Genomic DNA, 27,072 nt, shown 5'->3' with positions numbered 1-27,072 from the left:
GACCGAACGCGGCCAAAAATAAATAAAGTAAATAGATTAATTTAAAAAAAAGAAATTTAAAAACTGCCCAGTGCAGGAGTTTGCCCCCCATACCGTATGCTCCACAAGTTAAACTTCCTGCCGTGGTATAAAGAGACAAAATAATAGATCTTCTTTAATGCAAGGCATCTATCAGATGTCTTGAGTATACTATAACTGCATTTTCTTAAAACTTGCACCGCATTACAGAGGGTCTTATAAACAAGATGCTCTACACTAACGACTCTGGAGATGCTTCCGGCTGCACACAACATGCATGTAGGACTGGAAAGAAGATTCCTGATGCTCCACGAAGCGCTTGCTTCATGGGATGACGCCACCTGGATGTCCAGCAAGCCCACAGCTGCTCCCTTTGGGGTTCCACGCCTTAGATTCTGCTCATAGCAGACCAGCAGGGCCACATACTTGAGACATTCCCGGTCAGGCATCCCGGGGCTGTCCTCAGAGGGGCAGACGAGCCCCTTGCTGGCGCTGTGTTATCCACAGGCATATTCCCATCCACGGTATAATCCTGTCCACAGGCAGGAACACGAGGATGTCTGAATGGGGAGTCAGTCCGGGTGGGGAGTCCGTCCACATGGTGATGTGTTCCTTAGGCCACTGAGCCCTGGAAAAGGTCTTGCAGGTGTCAAGGTAATGATTGGAGACACTCAGCGGGGGGAAGAGGCAGAGATGACACTTGGGTGTCACTCCACCATCTCATCGGAGTGGTGAGGGCCCCTCTTTCCCCCTCTTGAGACTTCTCCTTTGACAGATGCCGGATGATTCCTTTGGTTTTGGCATAGTGGATGTTGCCCACATTGGGTTTTAACATTTCTACTGATGGCAGGCGATTGAGTGAATTGGAGGGGACTGGACATTCCTGCAGGCAGGGCTGACCCTAGTGACAAGAAAAATCATCTCTAGTGCAGGTCTAGAGTAAATTCCAAAGTCAGTGAACAGATGTCTTCAGGATTTAAATAAGCCAGGAGAATTTATGCCCTGGGCAGTTTACTCTTGTGGGTCTTCCTGTCCTGTTTCCTGGGCACTTTCAGGCCACTCAAATATCATTAGGTGAATTAACTCCTTCAGGGCACAAAGGGAGCGGCCTTTGATCTCTCTTTTTTAATCTACAACTTTTGTATGTAAATTTCAAACCTTAAAAGACAGGTTCCCAGAATGGCATCAGAGAGATCTCATAGCCTGAGGATATTAAAACTATTTCTTGGGAGAAGGATGGAGCAACTGAAGATAAACCTCCAAGTGTCTTTTCCTGGCTACAGGTTTTATGATCAACCCAGGCTGTTGGGAGACCTAAAAATCAATGCCTCTCATTCCTAATGAGAGGCTCACCGCACAGCCTGACGACAGCCAGTGTGAAATCGAATACTGACAACTATACCCAGCACAAATATTGTTACTATGCATTTCAGTTTAAACATGTGTCAAGCCAGTTACATATTTATGGGGTTTAAAGACTCTTCCACTCGTGCCTAGGATAATAGGCACTCGGCAAATCTCCGCTTAGTCTAAGAGGAATTTGGTCCAATAGTCAAACCTCTTGCGAGTCTGTAATAAATCATCTTTGCAGCCCAAAGCATGGACAGTTGACTGCTTCCCACACTGCTCCCCAGACTTCCCCCACCTGGTAGAGTTTTAATTCCTTCAGTAAAATTGATTCCCCCAGTTCTGCACGTTATTCTCCCTGTCTTCCATTTAGCCCGTTAGTTTGCTGACAGCAGAGTACACAGCACTTAGCAGCTGGTTTGTGGAGCCATCAGTCAGGAAATTGTATGATAAATAGGAGGGAGCCGGGTTTAGTGGCACTTCCTTCTGCTTCAGCAGTTTTTGCCCGACTTTGGAAAAGTCATCATGTGGTGTTTTGTCAAGGGCCAGAGCAGGAGATGGCTGCGGTGCGGTGACTTATTACACATACCCCTGAGTTACGATGCTCTGCAGCTGTGCCGCTCATGTGTAAATAATAAACCGGGAGGTGGGTAATTATGGCGGCTGCTGGCGACACGGGCCTGTTCTCGTCCTGTGGGTTTTCTTGGACAGCTTCTTGGGCTCGTGATGGAATATACTGCGATCTTCCACATAGAAACGACCAGCTGAGATGCAAGGGAAGCACTCCATGTTTGGGGAGTGGCAAGCATTTTCTTCTTTTGAGAGGTGTGTTGGGATTAATGTCATGTGATGCCACATATGTTAAAGGACATGCTTGTCCTGCTTTTTATTCTTCGTTTTTACTGTTAAGCTGTGGTCAAGCGTGTCTTGAATTGGAAGAGGGCTGTTCCATTGCGTTTACCAGAAAGCGGCTTAAGAGGTGTGATTTCCATCGATAACTGACATGAGGTATAATTGCTTGCACAGACTTTATTGGTCCAGGAGACCAATAGTAATTTTAGTTATTTTCAACTAAATCGAGAAGGAAACAAATAGAAATAAAAATGCTTAAACTAAAATCAGATGTCTTTGATGAAATCGGATCATATCCATATTTTTTGGCTCTCTATTTAACCTGATTCCAGAATATGGAATTCATAAATTCCCTTGGGACATAAATAAACACTTCGAGTAAACAGTGCTGCAAGATGCATCACATAATATCATTCAGAATTAACTTTTAAACTCACAAAACACACTCAACAGTGAGAAAGGACTACTAAATGCCCCAGTAATTCCTAACCCTCACCCTAACCCTAACCCTTTTCTCTTAAAGATTTTTTTAATGCTTGGTCATTTTCTCTCTCATTCTGAAAGAAAGAGAGAGGGTGAGAGAGAGTGAGAGAGACGGTGAATTTAAATCTGTTAATTTCTTAAAAATAAAAGGATGGCAATGCCTTTAAATATCTGTAATAGTCTTGTAGTTTTCCTTGGGGTAAAGATTTATACTGCTTGGGTACATGCTTTTGGTTTTATTGGATTATGTGCCTGGTTTTCACCCCCTATGCATATAATCTTTGCAGTGTTATTATAAATACTCATATAAAAAATAATGATTGTTATATCCTGGATATATGAGGCATATATTGAATGTTGAATCAGTTCACACATTTTGAGCCCTTGTGTGTATGAAAAATCTGGATTTTTGCTTCTTCTTAATTCACAGCTGCACCCACATAGAGAAGAGCAGATACAGTTAACACCCACTTATCTGTTGCAGAGAATTTAATCACACAGAACACAGCCAAGAGCCAGGAAGTAAAGAAGTGAAAATATCTCCCAACTCTGACATGGTTGTCACAAAGTCCCTCAAAACGCCATATAGGGCTTCCCCGGTGGCGCAGTGGTTGAGAGTCCGCCTGCCGATGCAGGGGACCACGGGTTCGTGCCCCGGTCCGGGAAGATCCCACATGCCGCGGAGCGGCTGGGCCCGTGAGCCATGGCCGCTGAGCCTGTACGTCTGGAGCCTGTGCTCCGCAACGGGAGAGGCCACAACAGTGAGAGGCCCGCGTACCGCAAAAAAAAAAAAAAAACCGCCATATAAAATGATGTGTGGGAAAAACCTTAGCAGGTGTGTCAGATGGTATGAATGATTCATTTACACCCAGTTCTAGTAGGTTTATTCCTCCAGGTTCCAAGAGCCCCATGACGCGTGTTAAATTTGAAGTCTGCTGGAAGCAACCTTGTTCGAATCAGCAGTGACCACTAACAGGCAAAGAAGAGAAAGAACTATTATTTTTTTTAAAGTTCTTTTGTTTACATTCTAAAAGATGCTTGTTGAAGAAAATTTGGAAAAAAGAGAAATGTATAGGGAGGAAAATGAAAACCACTTGAATTCAACAAACACATGTATAATGGTCACCCCCAGGACTTAAGGAAGTTCACAGTGGGAGGTGCAGTCACACCCTAATCTATGTTTGATACACCCACTCCCCTGCCCCGCGTGGAGGTTCTGTGTCACTTTTTCCATCCATCGCTCAGAGCCTGTTTGCAGGGCGTCATTTGGAATTGCCTTTGCCGCCTACTACACTAGGCAAAATCTTCAGACTTTTAGAAGAAGCTCAAAGCCCTTCTGACACATCAATTCCTGGGAGTGTTTCCTGAGCAGCAGCGGCGTGATGCCGGCTTCCAGGACGACCACGTGTGGAGGGTAGCATTTGCAGCACGAGTTCCGAGTTCCTGTATGTTTGCTGTCTTATCGGGCTCTGAGCCGTGGAGGCTCACCTCCTGATTTTGCACTTCTTTACTGCTTCTTGAAACTTGGGGAAAACTTTAGTATCACTGGTGCTTCTCATGGTAAAATCTGATAAAACTATTTTCAGTTCTTGCAGTGAATTACTATTTAGAAAAAAAAAGTTTATTTTCAGATTTGTCAGCGGTAATCAGGGCGAGTAAATGGAGGTAGAGAACTATTTTAAGTACGTGCATACACAGGAACCCCAAAACAGTGATGGCTGAGAGCGGGAGGGGAGGCTGGTGTGGGTCCCAGGGGAATGCTGGGGCTGCAGGGAAGGACCTTCAGTGTGCGCCAAACCCCCCTCTGTCAGGCCAGGTAGCATTTCTCTGGCCAGCCTATACATTTGCTGCCCCTGTGTTGGGATTCCGGAGGCCTGACCTAGAACAAGATGGAGGGGGAGCATGCATTTAAAAATTTAAAAAGTGTGTGTGGGGCTTCCCTGGTGGCGCAGTGGTTGAGAGTCCGCCTGCCGATGCAGGGGACACGGGTTCGTGCCCCGGTCCGGGAGGATCCCACATGCCGCGGAGCGGCTGGGCCCGTGAGCCATGGCCGCTGAGCCTGCGCGTCCGGAGCCTGTGCTCCGCAACGGGAGAGGCCACAATAGTGAGAGGCCCGCGTACCGCAAAAAAAAAGTGTGTGTGTGTGTGTGTGTGTGTGTGTGTGTGTACACATGCCATGGATTCTAGCAGGGACTTCTGTTTTTTTATTTAACATCTCTATTGGAGTATAATTGCTTTACAATGGTGTGTTAGTTTCTGCTTTATAACAAAGTGAATCAGCTCTACATATACACATATCCCCATATCTCCTCCCTCTTGCGTCTCCCTCCCACCCTCCCTGTCCCACCCCTCTAGGTGGTCACAGAGCACCGAGCTGATCTCCATGTGCTATGCGGCTGCTTCCCACTAGCTATCTACCTTACGTTTGGTAGTGTATATATGTCCACGCCACTCTCACTTCGTCCCAGCTTACCCTACCCTCTCCCTGTGTCCTCAAGTCCATTTTCTACATCTGCGTCTTTACTCCTGTCCTAGCAGGGACTTTTGAACACGACTCTTTTCCTTACAAAGCATCATGGGTATGGGAGAAATGAAAGCTAGTAGTGATATTACGTCTTTGCCTGAAACTCTCTTGACAGTGTCATTTTAAAATTAAAAAGTGGGGAATTCCCTGGCGGTCCAGTGGTTAGGACTCTGTGCTTTCACTGCCGAGGGCCCGGGGTTCAATCCCTGGCTGGGGAGCTACGATCCTGCAAGCCGCGTGACGAGGCCAAAAATAAAAATTAAAAATAAAAAAGCGTCTTGGAGTCTGTTCCTCTTGGCTTTGTGGCGGCCCTTGCCCTCTGGCCGGCCTCTTGCAGGGTACAAGCACGTGTTGTTTCTCTTTCTTGCTTTCCTGCTTGCGTCCAAATTGCATTCAGAGGCTTTACTGCCTCAGGTGCTGGTATTAGTATCTGCTTGGTTCTGAACTGTAAAGAATTCTTCCACAAATTCTTCAGGTAGATTCGGCATCAGCTGTGAAGACAGTGTTAGCAGTGTGGTTTCATGGATTGGCATTCCATTTCAGAGTGTTCCATTTATACAGGCTGTACTTTCTTTCTTTTTCAGACCCTCCTCATCTCTTTCCTGCATTCCATCCTCCCGTACCAATCGATGCAAGACACCATGAGGGCCGTTACCATTACGATCCGTCTCCGATCCCTCCATTGCATGTGTAAGTATTACAACTTTACCCGTCAAAGAAACAGCACAAAATACTGGCTTTCACCATCTCAGGATTTTTGTTACCAGCACAGCTACTGGTCTTTGAAGAGGTGATAGTAGTCTAAGATTTACTTTTGAAATACAGCAAGCCTGTATGTTCCTGGACTCACTGAAGCAAATCCCCGCTGCTTCCTGAAGAATGCCTGTCACACTAGGTGGTTGGCAGGTATTTCTTATATAGTTTTGCTGACATGTGTTCCGTGGGCTGTAAATACTAAATTAAAAAATTGGGCCTAATGGAAGGTTACCACTCAGGATGTGTATTTGGTCGAGAGCGGGTGTGAAGTTTTTCATGCTCCAATTTCTGTTACGGGAAGATCCTGTTCCAGGGATGAGGATGCATCGTAATGAAATGTTCATGGTAAATTTTCATAGCCCCTGTGGTGTGTACACCAACGGTCACTTGATTGATGGGAACGTCACCCAAACAAAATGGCAAATGTGATTGAGCACATAGTTTACACAAAGATAAAAGGAGAGAATGGGGGTGATAACATACATAAGAAAAGGAAGAAGAAAAGCCAGATATCATATATGAGGCTAAAAAAAATGATACAAATGAACTTATTTACAAAACAGAAACAGACCTAGGAAACAAACTTATGCTTACCAAAGGGGAAAGGTGCAGGGGAGGGATAAATTGGGAGTTTGGGATTGACATATACACGCTCCTATATTTAAAATAGATAACCAACAAGGACCTACTGTATAGCACAGAGAACCCTGCTCAATATTCTGTAATAACCTAAATGGGAAAAGAATTTGAAAAAGAATAGGTACATGTATACGTATAACTGAATCACTTTGCTGTACTCCTGAAACTAACACAACGTTGTTAATTAATTAGACTCCAATATAAAATAAAAATTAAAAAAGAAAAAAAGGAAGAAGAAAATATCCTGGAAATTAATGTGATCTTACTCAGGTTAGGGGGGAAAGATGATCAGGTAGTCAGGATAGCCCTCACCTAAACTAAAATGGTCTTCGTTTGCAGTATTGTCCAGAAAACTGATATATACTATTAACAAGGGAAGTCAATCTTTGGGAGCCGCTGACCCTTATGAATGGCCTTGATTTTATCTTTAGTCATATCTGGTAATCACCCTTCATTCTGAGACAGTAAAGTTAGAAAAGCCCAAATAATACTTTGAAGAATACTGCTAGTTATTTGGATGGTAGATTGCATCTCCATGGCTCTTAGTTACAGCTGCGTAATTACATATACGCCAAAGAAAAATGAAGTTGTTTAAAACAAGTCCTCCTCTGTGAACAGAATTAATTGATATTAACAACCTAACTATATACCCAAGTACACATATAATATTTTATCCACAGTTTTTTGATCTATCTCCCATTACTGAATTGTAATTTCAGAGCAGATTTGCCTGGAGGTAAGTCATAAATCTGTGTTCAGATTTCTATAAGCATTAATGGAGAAGTGGATATTTAGGGAGAGAGAATGCAGAAACTTGTGACTTTATTCTTCAACTTTTCACTAGAACACAAGTAAGTATTTACAGGCTTCTAAACTCTGCTAAAAATACACTCAAATAAAACCAAGACGCCAATTGAAAGCCCCCTAATACAAAGGGAAGGAAATAATAATTTCAGGCTGAAACCTGCTACGGAATTCATCCTGTTCTACCAAAGTTCTGCAATACAGTTGGGACCACAAGGGTCTCAGACGAGGATCTGCCCTGTGGTACAGAGCCAGCAAGGGCCCACCGGGCCTGGGAGATGCAGATGATTTCTCCCAGACTCCAGTCTCTGAAGTGCTGAAGTAATTTAAATCAGATTTTCTATGGGATTTCGAGTGCTTCACTCTTAAAAAATTATAGAGAAATTGCAAAAAGTGAATTTATATGATAGAATAAACTAGTTCCTCTGCGTTCATTATGGTTTGCCTTGTAATTAAATTCAAATATGAATTTATCAGTAAAAATCGCAAGTCTTGGTTCTTTGGCAGAATGTAAGAACAGCAGTCCCTCGTATAGATCACACTGTATGTTCTAGGCCCTAATGGCTGTATCTAAAGAATTAGCTCGCTAGAGATAAAAACACCACAGGATAAGGCAGGTCAAGTTTGGAGAATCCTAGGGGAGAGGGCTGCATTTTCTACCGGACTGCTGAGCAGGGATTTTTATAGATTTTGATATAGTCAACCCTTTGTGTCTTCCGGTTCTGCATCTGAGGGTTCAACCAACCTTGGATTGAAAATATTGGAGAAGAAAATTCCAGAAAGTTCCAAAAAGCAGAACTCGAATTTGCAGCACACTGGCAACTATTTTCAGAGCATTTCCGTTGTATTAGGTATTATAAGTAATCTGGAGGTGATTTAAAGTATCCAGGAGGATGTTCATAGGTTATATGCAAACACTATGCCATTTAATATAAGGGATTCGAGGATCCACGGATTTTGGTATCCGTGAGGGTTGTGGAACCAATGCCCTTCAGTTACCGAGGGATGGTCGTCCTTCCTGCTTTTTCAGCCAAGCTTTAGGATAATTTTGCAGCAATTGACTAAATTGTTCTCTAGCTGCCTAAATGTTTAGTTACCAAAGATTCATGATGTACGGCTTGTAGATAGTCCTGAGCCTCCCAACACACGCTCTGGAGGTAGGGGAGTGTCATGGCTGGGCACAGAGCGTGCTGAGCACGTGCTCTGTGGTTTCCTGGGACTGCTCGGCCTAGCGGGGTCCTGGGTGGAGACACTGAGCTTTTGAAGTAGGCTCTGGGAAGCTAGGGTCAGTCTCACCTCTGTGCCTTATAATGTGACATTCTGTCTGTGTTACCCTCAGTGGTCTTCCCTCCCTGCATGGCAAACACTGGTCAAACTCCTCACCCTCGAGGCCTAATTCAAAATCACCTCTGCTGGCTGTCCCGGAGGCTGTTCCTCAGAGAACCTTGTGTGCCTTTATCACAGCCGAATCCTCTTGCCTGGGTCAGTTATTGTTTAGCGGTCACTGCCCCTGCTAGATTTGCAGGCATTGCCTAACCCTCAGCCAGGCACTTAGTAAAGCATGCTCAGTAGACCTTCAAGGTCATTTTAGGCGTGGAGAGTAATCTAGGCAAATATAGCTTGGTTACTAAAATCTTAAAAGTGCATCTTTGCCAAGGGGCTAAAGCAGTAGCCTGGAAAAATAAAATGATTTTGTCTAGAAGTTGAATTCCAAAATGCTTGTTTTATACTTAGCTTCTAGAAAATGAGATCAAGTGAGCTTACGGAGTTTTTAGAATACATATTTTTAATTATAAGTAGACAACATTTGGGGATATTCTCATTGTTTCGTACACATGATTGTTCTTCTGGTGCCGACTTCAAAAATTAAATTGTAAGTCTCTTGAAACAGGATGTGTGTTGATGATGGAAGTGCCAACAGGTCTCTGTTCAGAAGGATGGCAGACACTGCGATAATTATGCTATCGTATCCTATCATTAATGATTCTATTGAAAGAGGTTTGTAAATTGCTCCTCTTTTTAGATAAACCAGCCTGTATTAAGGCGTCAATGATATGGCGCAGAATTAAATTAGAATCTCAGAAAATGAAATATGCTCTGTATTAGCTGTTTGACACTTAATTTGCCTCTGAATGAGTACAGGAAATCACAAATTAACCTGCCTTTGTTTTTCCAACCGTGGCTTATTAGGTGTTAGAACAACTGCAGTTACAGCCTAACAGTAACCACCAAGCCTTATAAATATGTACGGAAATGCGTCAGTTTGTGTTAAAGAGCCCAGTTTGTTAAATGGAATGCCTTTAGCTTACCCGATTTACTCTCACAGTATTCTCCAGAGTTTATGGTTAGGCAGTGTAGACAGAGTAGAGACATTTAAATCGTTACAAATACAGTACTGGAAATAATGTTAGAATATGTTAGTATTTCCTTTCTTAACTCGAAATCATGAATTCAGATGTGGGATTTCTAAGGGGGACGTGGAATGTCAGTATCATCTTTCCCTGAATTGTCATGTAAAGGTTGTCAGAAAAATGTTTGATTCCTGCACTATGTTTATTTAATTCAAGTAGTTTGAAAATTAAGAAACACTGGATATGGGGAATTTTCCCTTTTCTTCTGAAAGTTATTCTCCACGGAATTCACCAGAACTTATGTTCAACAGCTAATTGGAGTGTCTTGTTCTCTCTCAAATCATTTGCTTTGACCACAGAGTCCATGTTTTATTAAGCCATGTAGAAAAAAGTACAATGTTTGAGAAAAATATCAATGAGTATATTTTATTATGTTGCTGGGATCATTTGGAGAGTTAATGATAGAACCTGAATCTGTAGCCACATGGTCAAGGCAGAAATTTCATGTGGTTATTTCTACTTCTTGGTCTTCTCTCTGCTTCCTGCTCTGCATTGTTTCCATCAGGGCTGTGGGGTTGCATAACTCCAGGAGCTATCATTGTAACCTACGGAAATTGATGATGTTCTGTAGGCTAAGGATTACTACTTGTTTTAAAATTCCACTTGGAGACGCAGACGTAGAGAATGGACTTGAGGACACGGGGAGGGGGAAGGGTAAGCTGGGATGAAGTGAGAGAGTGGCATGGACATATACACTACCAAATGTAAAATAGCTAGCTAGTGGGAAGCAGCAGCATAGCACAGGGAGATCAGCTCTGTGCTTTGTGACCACCTAGAGGGGTGGGATAGGGAGGGTGGGATAGGCACGAGGGAGGAGATATGGGGATGTATGTATTCACAAGAGGGAGGAGATATGGGGATGTACGTATACGTATAGCTGATTCACCTTGTTATAAAGCAGAAACTCACAATTGTAAAGCAATTATACTTCAATAAAGGTGTTGAAAAAAAATAAATTTAAAAAATAAATTCTACTTGGAAATTTAGACAATGGGAATATTACATCCCTCTCCCCTAGAAACAGTTGTATTTTCAAGTGAGTACTTTCTCGTTAATGAAGAAAGCGCTCTTTCTCTTGCATTTTGAGTGTGTGCTTTTTTTTCTTTGCTTTAGTGTTAGAATGCATTTAAGCACGCTTACTTTTGAAAGTAATTTTTTGGTTTGTTTTGTTTTGTCTTTTGGCCACACTGCACGACGTGCAGGATCTTATTTCCCTGACCAGGGATCGAACCCGTGCCCCCAATGCAGTGGAAGCAGAGAGTCTTAACCACTGGACCGCCAGGAAAAGTCCCCAAAATATCGATCTTTACATACAGGTTTTTTGAGCCCAAGTTTCCTCATTTTTGGACCAATATGAATTTCGGACTGTCCGTTTGCTTCTGCTGAGCTTGGCAATTCATTTTTAAAAGCAGGATCAGCCTCAGTTACTAATTGATTACAATAATTCGAGCCCCACAGATCTTGACAGTGGAGCTGAGAGCTACCCTCGTCTCGTGCTATGGATGCGAGCAGCGCTGCATCCCAAGCCAGCACTCTGACAGTCTGTCGCACTTCACCATTCACTTAACTAATTCATTTTACAAAATCAGCTTCATCTCTTCTCTCCTGGGGGAAATGAGTACTCATGTTCTCTTCTACTCGGCAGCTCTTTCTTCTCTGAGTTGCGTCAACGTGCCTCTTTCCAAGGCTGCCTGACTCACTGGAATTATTTCACCGAAGTATGAAGAGCTGCTTCTCCCACTAAAAGTGGTCCACTTCCTGGCCCCTGGGGAGGGGACAGGACACGGTAGATCATTAATATGAGCTGGGAGAGAGAGGGATTTGGAAATAAATGAGGCTCCCCCCGCCGCCACCATGGTTATGACTGCCTTTTAGGGTTCCGAGCGGGGAGACCAGTAGCAAGTTTGGAGTAAGAATAAATACATTTCTTTCCAGACAGAGGAAGCTCTAGGAAAAGATAGAGTATTATGGTAAAAGCTTAGAGAAAGAAAGTGGAAGTGGATGACCAGAACTACTACTCAGTTTCCCTCCGTCCTCTCCTCCCTCCCTGGATTCAGCACCTTGTGTGGGTTGCTTAGTGGGAATTCATCTAATAATCATTCAAAAGCAGCCTTCAACCTAGCCATCTACGTAAAACTTGATGATGGGCTCATAATACGTAATAGTGATTTCATTATTTTTATTCACAGGGAAAGCCTCCAGTAAAAATGTAGAGATTGAGCAAAACCTTGTATTTGTATTTGGGGGCATAACTTGTTTGGAATATTTTAACAGTACAATTTAAAATGAACACAGGCAAGTCCTTTTCCCCCGTGTTTGTGCTCTACCGTAAACGTTATTGAGACTGATAAAGTGTGATGACATATCAGATTTCGGGCATACCTTGTTTTATTGTGCTTTGCAGATATTTAATTTTTTTACACATTGGAGGTTGCTGGAAACCCTGTACTGAGCAAGTCTATGGATACATCTTTCCAACGGCATTCGCTCACTGATAGTTAGCATTTTTTAGCAATAAAATATTTTTTTAATGAAGCCATGCACATTGGCTTTCTCTTAGACATAATGCTATTGCACACGTAATAGACTGCATTATACTGTAAACATAACTTTTATGTGCACTAGGAAACCAAAAATTCATGTGATGTGCTTTATTTCCTTTATTATGATTATTATTTCCTTTATTATGATCTGGAACCCATAATATCTCCCAGGTAGGCCTATACATCAAATACTGTAGCTAACATTTTGTAACACTCACCTCCACCCTCCAAAATAAGAAAAGAAAAAAGAAGAGAAAAGAGAAGAAAAGAAAATGAACTAGGTTACAGTCACATCTCTTGGGGGCAAAGACCACCTGTGTATGTTTTTGCATTTGCTAGGCTGAGCCCCTGCCTTTGCAGAGTGCCTCCTGGATAAATATTGTTTTCCATGGTGATAATGGGCTCTCCTTTTTCAGGCCAGTGCAGGATGACTGCCATCCTCTTTCTTTTGTTTTTCTTGGTTTACTTTGGTAGCGTGTGTCACCTCATGCCAACAAAGCTAGCACACTGAGGACTCAAAATCAAAAGCTCGATTCCTTCTGAAGATGATGTTAATATAAACACCTACTGCAGTGTCAGATGCTCTCCACTGCCAAGTGAATTCCCCGATATTAAATTAGTTACTGGTTGTGAAGGTCTGAGGTCACCTTATGTGACTAGGTACCATTGAACTTAATAGCTGCTTCTTAGGCCCCTCACGTGGAAATACAATTAATGAAATTAGCAATCTTTAATTGATAATGTAATATGAATACCAAAATTCCAAATATAAGGGGGAAAAAGAAATGACAGGACCATTCACATAAAAAATATAATAATGGCCACAACTGACATTTTTGACTACTTACTGTGGGCGCAACTTTAGAAACTTTACAAAACTATCTCACGTAGTACTTAGAATATTCAGCCTTAGGATGGAGTTGTTATCACTAGCCTCCTTTCCAAGATGTGGAAACCTTGACACAGAGAAGTTAATGGTTGTGCCATTATTTAAACCTAGACATCAAACACAACACTCCTTGCACTTGACTTTCATCCTCTGCTCGTGAAAACGAACACTGGGGCCTTTGGTGCTCTAGTTTATACTTACTGGATGAGCCCAAATAGTTCTGACAATACCTGATAGGAAATTTTCAGTGTCACTGGCTGTCATCGTCTTCTGCAGAATTCTGAGATAGGAACGTGGCAGTGAGGAGAAGAGCTGGAAGAAGCCTTGTCTGTAGCAAAACAAAACAAAATTAGATACACATCAAGGTTTGCTACTGTAGAACTTGTAACCCCCAATAGCTGGACATTTATATATCCAGCTACATGGAGTATTGGGTGAATTGTGATTCATCCACTTGGTAGAATATTGGGAAAAAAAGTAGCATTTGAGAAGACCATATGAAAACGTGGATAAATAATGGTCAGTGATTACAGCTGTGTACCCTATAAAATGTAAGCCAGGTTGGATGAGATCGTAACATGTATCTGCCTGGAACCTTCTTCCCTAAGATGTCCATGGCTTGCTCCCTTACTTCATACATTTCCCTGCACAGGCATCTCCTCATCAGAGAGGTCTTCAATGAAGAACCATCTGATGAACAGGGGTTGACAGACTATGGCCTGTGAGCCTAATTCGGCCCATGGCTTGTCTTATTGGAATCTAGTGACTGCCGCTTATTTACTATTGTCTATGGCAGCTTTGGCAATCAAGGGCAGAGATGAGCAGCTGAGATAAAGGACATGGCCTGCAAAGTTGAAAATACAAAATTTCCCAAGGCCTGATCTAAAATAACACCCCCTTTCTAGCCTCACTACCCCCTTTCTCTGCCTAATTTTTCTTTTTTTTGTAAGTGATGCCATGCACCGTATTTTCGACTTTCAGGCTTTCCCACTGCTATTCCCAACATTTCTTGTTGCATATCGTATCAATTCACAAAAAAGAAAATAAGTCTTATTGTTTGGGTATCATTTCTTATGATCAACTGAAAAAATGTAGTCTGCCTCATTTTCAAGCACTACCGTAGACCACCTACATCCACAGTTCCCAGTCTAAGTATGAAAATATTGGTGAATTTCAATTCCTAAACTTTAAAAATTTTGATGAGCTGGCGGTATCCGTGCGGATGAACCCACCCACACTTTACTTTGCATTAAGAAATGAACATGAGGAAAATAAATGGTACTCCAAGGGCATACTGCTTTTTTCTGTTTTGCAATATTCCTTTCTTTTAAAAATTTTTTTTGAAGTACAGTTGATGTACAGTGTGTTAATTTCTGCTGGACAGCAAAGTGGTTCAGTTGTACATATATATGCATTCTTTTTCATATTCTTTTCTATTATGGTTTATCTCAGGATATTGAATATAGTTCCCTGTGCTCTACAGCAGGACCTTGTTGTTTATCCATCCTATGTAGAATAGTTTTGTCTTACAGTATTTCTAATGACTGAAATATTGAATTCGGTCATTGGTTACAGAGAAAGCAGGCCCTAATTATAGTGCATATTCAGAGAGTCTGAGAGCCAGCTTCTTGGATAAATTCCTGTGTTCTTTGTGCTGGGCTCAGCAGTCCGGCCGGGAGCAGATATTGACTGAAGGTATTCACGGCCGCTGAACCAGAAGCTACCAGCTCTATAGAGCCTGCCGTCCAGCCTGTTGCAGGGGCCTGGGGGGCACTGGACTGTAACAGACTTTTTTCTTTGTGTACAATGCTTCCACTCATGTTAAGCCTGGCTTCAAAGAAAACAGAAATTTACTGCCATCGTTGTATTTAGTTTTCAAAGTACGCATTGGAGAAAATGGAACTTTCACAGAATTTGTCCCAACGGGAAGGCACTTTCCGGTTAGTTTTTAGGTGATACATACCACCCAAACCCAAGCTGCCTGCAGCTCTTCCTCTGTGGCCATCCCTCCCTCACTTAGGTAACAGAACCTGCTTTTTCCAAACCTAAACAAAGACATGCCATTTCCTATAGCCGCTCAGCAGGCTGAGTTCGTTTCAGACCCTTCCCCAGGGGAACAAAGGCTGGGGACACAGGGCTGCCTGTCACTCATTTCTTTTTGTTATTGCTGCATCCCCACCCCTGCCCCCAGTGAAATTCATACAGGAAAAAAAAAAAAAAATACAGTGTTCGCAGATTTGTTTCCAGGAACCTGCCTGCTAACTTTTTGAATCCTAAGTAACAAATTGGCTAGATTTTTGCATCTTTGGTGATCCCGAGCCAGCTAAGCATACTAAAAGGAAAGAGCAAGAGGAAAGTCTGTTTTCAAACTCATCCTCTGAGTCCAAGGGTAGTGATGTGTTGCAGAACATGCATTAGATAACAGTATTGAAAATAAATTTGAAATAAATATATGGACCATTTTTAGTTCCGATGTGATCTTTGTAAGAGGCATATCGGAACAGTAATGGGCATATCGCGACACTGCAGTAAAAATTAACCAGTTAAATGGTGCATTGGTCCCATGTTTACCTCCTGCTTTAACCCAGCGGAACTGGTGACACTATATCAATGTTTGTAACACTGGTGTTGATAAACGTCAAGTGTAATGAGAGATCTATACCCTTCACCTCCATCTCTCCTCTCCCGCTGTCTCTGTTTGTCTCCCTGTTTCTCTCTCTCTCTCCCTCCCTCCACACAGCCAGGGAAATTGAACTCAGAAGGGTAGGAAGTGGTAGGAACTGCTTTAGGGCATGAGAGTACAGTCCTCCCTTTGTATCCGTGGGGAATTGGTTCCAGGACCCCCACTGGATACCAAAGTCTAAGGATGCTCAAGCCCCTTATATAAAACGATATGGTATTAGCATATAACCTATGCACATCCTCCCATAAACTTCAAATCATCTCTGGATTACTTACAATACCTAATACGGTGTAAGTGTTAACATACATAGTAAGTGTTAACATACATAGTTGCCAGCATGCTGCAGTTTCCAAGTTTTGCTTTCTGGAACTTTCCAGAAATTTTTTTTCCCCAAATATTTTCTATCCATGGTTGGTTGAAACCCATGGATGTGAAACCCCAGATACAGAGGGCTGACTGTACATTTCCAGTAAAGAAAAAAAATAAGGATCTCTAATCCAAAGCTATAGATTTTCTAACATTCAACCACTAATATTCTGGGTAATGAGAACATCCCACATGTTTATGAGTTATAGATATTTAAAACTTTCTTATCCAACTACAGAGAGATTATAATTTCATTAAAAATTTTGCCATTGGGACTGTCATAGGGAATAGGAACTTAGCCTCCATCTGAAAATCTAATTCATTAATACTAAAATGAATGAGCGGCAGGCGGTTGAAGGCATTCTTTTACAAGTTCACCTGTGAGGGTCCCTCTGCACTGGTTGCTAGTGGGTACCTGTGAATAGTTCCTAAGGAACCTGACACCGCCCACCCGCCCCCCCAGGCCCCAGTCATTCCTAAGTAGTAAGAGCTTCTGCCTGAGGGAGTTATATTAACTCAGTGCATTAAGTAATTCCCAGGGCCTGACAAGGTTCATGTGTGTCTTCTACTACCTAGAATGAGTTTAGCACTAACTAGAGAATCACCATCTTCCAAATACATTCAAATAGTATTCAAATATTGCCAAGTTCACCAGAAGTGAACAGTATCTTTATTATGTAAGGTGGGAAAAGGGATGTACTGACGGTTAAATGACCTGCCAAATGATTTGCAAAACAAATCACCAAACTCTGTTGCTTGAATATGATTTACATTTTGAAGACAGCGTTCAAAGAAAGCATTCCTAGCTTCCTAAAATGCTTCTTGCCTCTATTCAAAGAGATCTCTGACGCCCCCATGGAACAAAATCCCCATCTTCCTAGCATACATGGTTTTCAACATAAACTGTACACACCCTTGAAAGTTTTCAGAAACAGATTCAAAGGTTAAAGCAGGAAAAAAGGCAATCAGACTTCTAAAGAGGTCTCTGATTTTTAAAGGTTTTTCCTACTGTATTTGCCTGGGATATAACACATGAAAATTAGGATTATATGAGATTGTGTTAATATTAATATTTTTGGTTTCTTTAACGTAAGCGTTTTCTGTTATTTCACTATGCACACACACACACATATGTATACTCATATACATATATATACACACACTATATATATATATACACACTCACATACATATATAAACACACATATACACCCCAACACACACATATATATATTCATATACATATATACACACACTATATATATATATATATACACACACTCACATACATGTATAAACACAGACACACATATACACCCCCAAAACACACAGATATATATTTATATACACACACTATATATATATATATATACACACACTCACATACATGTATAAACACAGACACACATATACACCCCCAAAACACACAGATATATATATATTCATATACATATATTCACACACTATATATCTATTTACACGCTCACATACACATATAAGCACACACACATATATATTCATATGCATATATACACACACACACTATATATATTTACATGCTCACATACACATATAAGCACACATACACACATACACGGTGCTGACATCTGTCCATTTTTCTCGTGGTCATGTCAGCCTGTCCTGGAGCTTAGCTGATAAAAGACTGCATGATCTCTTCTTCATGGAAGTAGTCAAGAGGAGAAAAGAAAGTCAGCCTGAAGTATTTTAATCTCGTTTTAATGATCAAAATCTGGTCACTCAGACTTTGGATTTCAGGGCTGCTGAGATACATGTATCAATAGTTATTGGATGGAGTGAAGAAAAGTCCAATTCAAGAGTTTGCCACATGTCAGGGAACTGGGAGTATGGGGGTTGCTGAAAGCAGAGCCCCAACCTCAGCCCTAAGGCTGCACTGAACTCTATGGAGGGATTCTCTCCAAGTCGACCGGCACCCGGTTGGTGATGTCCCGTGCTGTTTGTGAGACTTTTCAAAGTGAAAGTCCTTGAGCCCTTCATGAGTCTCTCTCCATCTCTGGGGTGTGCAGAGCAGGCTGTGTGTCTATGACCAAGACGGGTCTTACACTGGTGAGGGCCTTCCCGTGACCTGAAGCACAGTCAGAAACTACACTGCACCGTTTTTAATTTGGCTGGACTTCCCCACCTCCCCCCATCTTTGGACCCAGACAAACATAGGACTGTTCCGTTATTTTGATTATTGTTGTTTGGTGTTTCTTTGTTTGCTGGGAGGAGGAAGGTGAGAGGAAGTTGAATTGGAAAGACAGAAAACTAGAGTCTGGTCCCTTCTCCCCCAGTGCAGGAGGGAAACGTCCTTCAGGGTCTGTTTGCTTTGCAAGGGTGTTCTTTGATGAGGTCTTTGTCTGGGGGACCCCACTGAAGTCTCAGTGTACTCAAGCTTTAGAAAAGGCTATTGGCCCGTCTTTGTTTTCTTTGTTGAACTGTTTATTTTGCTTTCTTCCCACGAGGTTCCCTGGCCTCGCTCTGATAGCGCTTTTCTGCATGAATTACATTCCTCGGAGCCAAGTCTCCGAATTCTTCCAGCCCATTTGATTCCGGCCTGGGTGATTAGTCCACAGCTTCCAAGTGCCGTGGACCTCTGCTAAGCAGAGTGCTTGTAAGTGCCCCTAACACGGAGACCTAAAGACATTTTGTAACCTCATTAGCGAGAGGGTAGTGCTTCATTCTCGTTTAAAAACATAGACACAGACCTACTAGAGAATGGGCTTGAGGATATGGGGAGGGGGAAGGGTAAGCTGTGACAAAGCGAGAGAGTGGCATGGACATATATACACTACCAAACATAAGGTAGATAGCTAGTGGGAAGCAGCCGCATAGCACAGGGAGATCAGCTCGGTGCTTTGTGACCACCTAGAGGGGTGGGATAAGGAGGGTGGGAGGGAGGGAAGAGATATGGGAACATATGTATATGTATAACTGATTCACTTTGTTATAAAGCAGAAACTAACACACCATTGTAAAGCAATTATACTCCAATAAAGATGTAAAATAAATAAATAAATACATTATATGAAAAAAATAAAAAATAGCTGCTGTTGAACCATCGCTAGCTTGAAACTCACGGAAGGAGGGTACTAGTCCGACAGTTCAGGTTCATATACTCATGCCGAATTCAGTAACATAAATTGTCCTGGGCCGGGTGGGAGGGGAGCCCGCTAGCTCCATTCAAGTTAAATCTACATCTGGAATTTCATAATTATTTTGTACAAAATGCATGTCTGTGTAGAAATAATGAACAACAGTAATGAAAATTATGCAGATATCCTCATCATAGCCGTTATATTTTCTTGTGCGTATATGTTTTCTGAAGTACAATTTATGACTGAGACAGAGATGGGCAGTGAACAGACTTATGAATTATGGTTTTTTTAACCTCTACTAATATAGATTAAATATTTGATTCTTTAATGAATTATGCCTTCATGATAGGTATCGTGAAAGCATTGCAATACCGCCAGAAAAAATTCAGCTGTCTTAAGAACAAAATTCTCTAAGGAGTCTGTTCACCTGTTTTTAACCATTTTTTAACACATGAGAAACTTGACTCTGACACGCAGGTAGGGTGTGCTATACCTAACAGGGAACCTCCATTTGTTGACAATGTGCCTGGAAGTGGTTTTGACTTGAAACTTCCCTAAGGAGGACCAAAGAGTTTTTCAGAGATGATTGAACACGCAATCTGTGATGAAAATTATATGCAGTGTAAATGCCCATATAGACACAGAAGCTCTTCCTTAAGGAACTGGGGAAGGTCCCGAGCCGTGTGGCCAGGGCCTGGTTCTGGTTTCTTGGGATCCTTTATAACTTCTTGCTGGTCCTGGTTCGAACTGAGCTCTTGGTGTCAGATCTTTACGAGCCCTTGGAATGGCTGCGTGCTGCGGGGCCCAGTCTTTCTGTGAGAGTCTGTGTTCTCTTCGGCAAATACATGCATCCACTCTGCGGGATCGTGGCGCTTCTTTACACGGGGAGGATTTGTTTGGAAGATGGGAATTAAACCTCTTTTGGCTACAAGAGGCCCTTCCTCCTTGGAGTGGGCTCTGAAAACAGATCCCCCAGGGAGCCAAAACACAGCTGTTGGAATACTTCCTGTGTAACACGATTAAACATCCCTTACAAGTAGGACTGGATTACAGCTTTGCTGAGTAATCGCCTCTGAGCATTCCTCCTCTCCACCCAATAGAATGTTGGTGACATTAGCCCATGGTAATGCTTTTTTTCCGGGTTTCAAAGTGTAATTCCTGAAAATTCCAACCTAACTCGATTCCAACCTAACTCGATTGGCTTCGGATGAGTCTCTGTATAAGCTGTTTTCACAATAAATGTGGGCCTCACTCATTTCCATCTCGGCTCTGCCACAGATGCACTGGGTCCTTGAACACGGGCCCTGACCTCTCTGGGTCTCCTTGTTTTCATCTGTGAAGTAAAACCATTGGATTAAATGATCTTTCAGATGCCTTCTAACATCCCACGGTTATGGAAAGTTTAGGTTTGTTCATGGTTTTTTTCCTTAGAAGAGGAATCTATGAAAACATCCTGGCCCTGATACGTACATGCCCACATGCCAGTTTTTTCTCCTACCCTCTTTCCTCCTGTGAAGATCTGCTGGAAGAGTCTTGCACAAACTCTGGTTGTACCTCCTGCTTTTTTCCTCACACTCTCTAGTGATGCCTTACACATCCCTGGGCCACCAGCGCACAGGGCCCCTGGGCGCCTTGTGTGCCCCGTAAATCTGTGAAGGTTCAAATCAATTCCCTTTGGAGTGAAAAGGTCACTGGAAAATCCTACTGTCCTGGTTGTTTAAAAGCCTCAATAATGCTAAAATATAAGTGCATTTAAGCATGGATGCACATACTTGTATTTGTCTTGGAGTAATTTTCCTTTGTGATTAAAATTATAGACTTGATTTGAATCCAGCTTGGGTATTTACTATCAGATTACCTACTCTGTCCAAGCCCAGTTGAATTATTCAGTCCCATGTGAATCAAGTATTCAATGAAGGAGCAAATAGATAGCACATAACACAGCCTCTGGCATGTCATAAGTGTTTGACAAATGGCAGAATGACCGAATACATGTCTATTACCATATTTAAGCCATCTATTCTAAGTTCATCTTTTCTGCACCTTTTAACATCTCTGAAATTGGAATGTATCTTACAGTCTGTTGTGTTTTACGGTTGCTACTGGGAAGTGGCAGTCATGAGGAAGTTTCAAGTATCTCTTTTTTTAAATTTAATTTAGTTTAATTTTGTTGGTTTCAGGTGTACAGCAACAGGTATCTCAATAAAATTACTTTGCCTTAGATTTTCCTTTTTGTGCAAGTACTACCGTGATATATGACAAAGCCTCTGTCCGAATACGCCTGAAAGAGCTCTTTTCATAAGTATAAAGTAAAAATGGAAGGTGATGAGGAAGAACCATCCTTCTGAGTGTTTCCTAAAATAATGCTGGGTCTTTAGATCAATAGCATCTTAGCTTTGATGAAATACGGTATAGATCATATATATATTGACTGTGTAGGTTTGTAATCAACAAAAAAATTATTTCATCGTCGAGGATGTTTTTCCCCCAAGAACCCAGCTGATTTTTCCTCCATGTTGTGATAAAGGACCCAGTTGCAGACTGTAAAGTTAAAATGTAAAGAGAGTGTTTTCAAAATGCTCCTGCTGCCTGAATCATACGAAATGAGAAAGGAGGCCAACTTCAGCCTGAAAGGGTGTAAAGCAGGGAAGTGTATGTTGCCTGCTGGTTGTGCTGGTGTATTTGTGCGGATGCAAAGCACAGGCTCTCAGAGGGTAAGACTTCATGATTAATGGTGTTTATTCTTGACAGAAGCCTCCTTTATTTATCTGCAATACAGTTTAGCGATTTTATCAGGCACCTGAATGAGAAATATTCAGTCATACCAAAATTGCAGTGTCAATTGAGTAGAGTCACTTTTTATTATATCTTTCTGCCTTATCACCTGCACAGTAATTTCCTAGCAGAGGTTTGATATGGAAAGGCTGGATTTAGCTGTACTTGACACAAAGCCTCTTCAATTTCTCCTAAAAGTTCAGGCTGCTCTTAGAAATGTGTGTGTGTGTCTGTGTGTGTGTATAATATATAAACCCTCTCTGTTATCCAAGCAATTTCAGGATATGAAAGAATAAAGATAAAATGCACAAACCTGGATGGGAAAAGTGCTGTTAATATAAAAACATCTAATAGCCATGAACTCACTGGTAAAAGCTCCTTTAGGGTTTAAGCTGAGGCTCAGTACCGAACCGTTTGCATGGCTCCATGGTCGCAATTTCTGCTCATCCAAATCCAATCAACATAAAGCCAGACGCTTTCATTTCTCCAGGGAGAAATATGAAAGTTGAAGACCAGAGTGGCCAGGGGCAGGGGGACATCAGTCGCAGTGATGATGGCAATGCCATTCAAAAGAGGGAGACGCAAGAGGGAGGAGATATGGGGATGTATGTATGCGTATAGCTGATTCACTTTGTTATACAGCAGCAACTAACACACCATTGTAAAGCAATTCTACTCCAATAAAGATGTTAAAAAAATAAAAAATAGAATGCGGAAAAAAAAAAGAGGGAGCAAAAGACATAGAAACAAACTTATGGTGACCAAAGGGGAGCAGGGGGAGGGATAAATTAGGAGTTTGGGCTTAACATATACACACTACTATATATAACATAAATAACTAACAAGGACCTACCATATATAGCACAGGGAACTATACTCAATATCTTATAATAACCTATAATGGAAAAGAATGTGAAAAAGAGTATATATATAACTGACTCAGCTGTACACCTGAAACTAACGCAACATTGTAAATCAACTATGTTTCAATAAAATTTTTTTTAAAAAATGAAAAAGAGGGAGCAAAGAAGGAAAATGAGACTCAAGTGAAGTGTCACTGAATGTTCAAACTACCCTTTATTCAAGTTACAGACTTGGTAACATGAAGTGTCAAAACTGCTCAAAGGCAGACGGAAACAAATGGTTTGAATCATAGAAAACATTGGATTTTAGGACCAAAAGATACTGTAACCCTGGTGGGTGGAGTGGAGATCATCTCATCCAGATCCTCACATTTTACAGATGAGAAAAGTAAAGCCCAAAGAGTGGGCTTTAGAAAGGCTGTGGTCCCATGCAGGTTCTCTGAGGGTAATCTGAACAGGTGATTTCCACACGTCATATAGATATTCCCAGTAAGTTCAATCCATCCTTACTTGTGGTGTCAGAAGACTTGCTTTCATGGGGAAGAACAGAGTGCAGTAAGAGGCTGTGTGCTTCCTTTCCCAGTGGCCAGACGGATCTTCAGCCTCTCATGATGTCATTCCCTTTGCCTGGAGCAAAGTTCTCCGAAGCCGGGATGACAAGAACCCTAGGAGCCGGGATGACAAGAACCCTAGGACATTGCTGTGTCCTTATGTAGAGCTTAATGCTTCTTTCCTATGGAATGATATAGACAAATTGTTCCCCCAGGACATTAGATCATTAGATATACACCTTTCATATTTAACTTATTTTGGAAGAGTTTGACACCCTCAGTGTGTAACTGAAAGTGGGGTCTGGCTGCTCACTGCTCAAAAGCCAATAAAGAGGCAAGGTTGGTGGAAAGGAAAGTTTGCTTTATTTTATAGCCCTTGAGAAGGAACTAAAAGTCCTTGACTACGCTTAACGACTAAATTATTATTATTTGGTCTCCTTTGACTGCTTTCCTTTGTTTCTCCATTTTCTCACTTCTCTGATTAAACTTATTTTTTGGCTAAAGTTTTCCACAGACAAAAGGCAGGCAGAGGACATGGGTTGGGGGGCGGAGCAAGGACCATAGGGTCCGGTTCCATTTCAAGAAGGGTTAAAAGTCTAGAATATCAAGAAATGTGTCTGGTATATAAAGTCTTGATCAACATGAAGTAGAGTCTCACAAGATCTAATTCCAGTTAAATCTAAAGAGCATGGCACTTTAAAAGGGCCTCTTATTTTCACCTTTACTAAGCCAGAGGCCCCTAGCAAACCTGGGGGATCTTCTTCTGGAGGAGAGCTATTTAGATAATAATAGTTCCTTGATGGACATCTCTGTTTTCACTTAAAATAGGGGTGATTTAAAGCCTGAGGGAAAGTGTGAGTCAGAGGCATCTTGCCAAGGATGATAAGAGACAACCCAGTAAACGCTCTAGTCTGTAGTTAACAGTCATCGTAATAATTACAAGGACTGTGATGATGATGGTCCCAGAGAAAAAGTCCACACCAGCTCCTGTCCTGGAAGACACACCTGAGCTCAACGTGCCAGACTGCTGTTGATAAAGGAGTTATTTGAGCTGGTTCTTGAAGTAATGCTTACAAAAATCAGTTAAAACAGCAGCCTCGGGGCTTCCCTGGTGGCGCAGTGGATGAGAGCCCGCCTGCCGATGCAGGGGACACGGGTTCGTGCCCTGGTCTGGGAAGATCCCACATGCCGCAGAGCGGCTGGGCCCGTGAGCCATGGCCGCTGAGCCTGCGTGTCCGGAGCCTGTGCTCCGCCATGGGAGAGGCCACAACAGTGAGAGGCCCACGTACCACAAAAAAAAAACAAAACAAAACAAAAAAAAAAGCAGCCTCATCTCTCCTTGGGTCAGCGTTCCAGATGCACCTGTCTTTGTTATAAATGTCCTCCACACCATCTATAAGAGGACTCAACATGAAGCAAGGATTAAACTGTGGAAGCTAACTTCCTGTTTCTAATTAATTATGTCCACTCAGTATCTGAAGCCTCCAGCTGGGAGGCTTCTCACTTAAATCCTGGCTTGGGGCTCTTGAGATGTTTTAAGTATCTGTTGACGTTAAATGGTGGAAATTTCCAGGTAAGTGATACAAGCACAGGCTTGTTTGTTTAGTTAATTAAATCAGCAGTTCTAATTGAATCTTGTGTACTACTTTACTGTCCTGTTTCCTTATACCTGGCGGGTATTGTGGCTCAAATTCTACCAGAGGGTGTCATAGTTGATAGAATTCTACATTTTCAGAAAACGTTAACACCTGAAAGAAAGAAAGAAAGAAGGAAAGGAGGAAAGAAGGAAAGAAAGAAAGTAAAAAGAAAAGAAAGGGAAGAAAGAGAAGAAAGAAAATGTAACACTGAGGAACAAACGCCATAGGACCCAGAGATTTTCTAGATGCTGTAATTTCATGAGACTCAGTCCTTGGTCACTCCACACTGTTGTGTTTCAACATCTTTCTGTTTTGAAGTGTGTTTTCTTCTTGGAAAAGGACATTAGTTTGCCATTTTGCCTGCTGTTTGTGGGGGGGTATTGGTAATTCATCAAATACCAAACAATTCCAATCTATTAGAATCAGTGGAAAGTTGGCAGGAATGTCAGAGAAATCAGACTTTGAAATTTTCGTCCCCGCACCACCTCGTTTTCTTTTTTCATGGCAGTGAAGTTACAGAATAATCATGCCCTTGAATTTACTTTCGGGGGAAAAAAAAATCCCTTCCGTTTTACTATGGTCAGGTAAAGTCACTAATCTCTTTGCTTTGTCCAAAGAGGATCGGGGGCACCCTCCTAGATGACACCAAGGATGTCAGGAGAGCTAAAACCAGGCCGGCTCCAGAACTGAGGAAAGGAATGCACAAGGATGCAATGAAAGCAGCGTGGCTTTAGCCTTGACCACCCAGAGCTCTAGTAGCAACAGCAGCAGTAGGAATGAGCGTGTTGGTCACAGGGGCCAACATTTACTGAGAACTTACCACGTAACAGGTCCCCGGCTAAATGCTTTATGTATATTTTCTTATTAAACATTAAATAGTACAGCTCTTGGGCTTCCCTGGTGGCGCAGTGTTGAGAATCCGCCTGCCGATGCAGGGGACACGGGTTCGTGCCCCGGTCCAGGAAGTTCCTGCATGCCACGGAGCGGCTGGGCCCGTGAGCCATGGCCGCTGAGCCTGTGCATCCGGAGCCTGTGCTCCGCAACGGAAGAGGCCACACAGCGGTGAGAGGCCCGTGTACTGCAAAAAATAAAAAATAAAAAAAATAAGAAGGTCATTCTCAAATCCCTTGAAATGATGTTTCCCCATTAAAACAAATATTTCTCTCCCTTTCTCTCTCTCTCTCTCTTTTTTTTTTTTGTTAAAGAAATCAACCATAGCCCTTGAATTCTGCCTCTAAGAAAATATTCAGCCTCTTAGCATTAACGTGTACATTAAGTGATGTCCCTTCACCTTCAGTGGCTACTTCTATCCAAATCTTATCTACTCTTGGCAGCACAGTTCATGTTGCATATTTTACGTAACCAGACTGCATCCTGGAAGGCTCCTGTTGATGCATTTTGACCCATCAGATAAGACTTGTTCTATATACACTTTATGTGTGTGTGCCTTCGCCTCCCCCCATTTGACTATAAATAAACTCTTTGAGAGCAGGGACCAAATGACCATATATTATGTTTCTTGAAATCCCCCAAAGTGCTAAAATCATAATGGATTCTTAGTAAATGTATTTTCAATTAAATGTATATCGAATGAACATCTCATTGAAATATTCATCTGTGTGGTTATACATGTAGCTTTTCAAAATTGAAATCCAATATGGTAAATTTGTAAAAGGCCTAGGTCAGTTAAAAATTCATGGGAAATACTCTTTACCTGCAGAAAAGATGAAAATGAGGTTTGAAACTGAACCATCTTATCAGCTAGCAGTTTCCCTGGCAGTTCCATGGAGCAGATATTTCCAGAGGTGTGGACAA

General features: G+C 41.9%; 1 protein-coding gene across 1 annotated transcript in view; it reads left to right on the top strand.

Annotated features, from left to right (window-relative positions):
• Nucleotides 1-27,072, top strand: part of GLI3 (GLI family zinc finger 3) — a 280,972-nt gene that overhangs the window by 158,347 nt on the left and 95,553 nt on the right. The window contains exon 4 of the mRNA XM_032644011.1: nt 5,809-5,914. Coding sequence (XP_032499902.1) covers nt 5,809-5,914 — 106 coding nt within the window. The remainder of the gene's footprint in view (nt 1-5,808; nt 5,915-27,072) is intronic.

This window comes from Phocoena sinus, chromosome 9 (genome assembly GCF_008692025.1).
Source record: "Phocoena sinus isolate mPhoSin1 chromosome 9, mPhoSin1.pri, whole genome shotgun sequence".
NCBI classification, from domain to species: Eukaryota; Metazoa; Chordata; class Mammalia; order Artiodactyla; family Phocoenidae; genus Phocoena; species Phocoena sinus.
The sequence above is the reverse complement of the archived record's forward strand: the minus strand, read 5'-3'. Positions and strand labels throughout refer to the sequence as shown.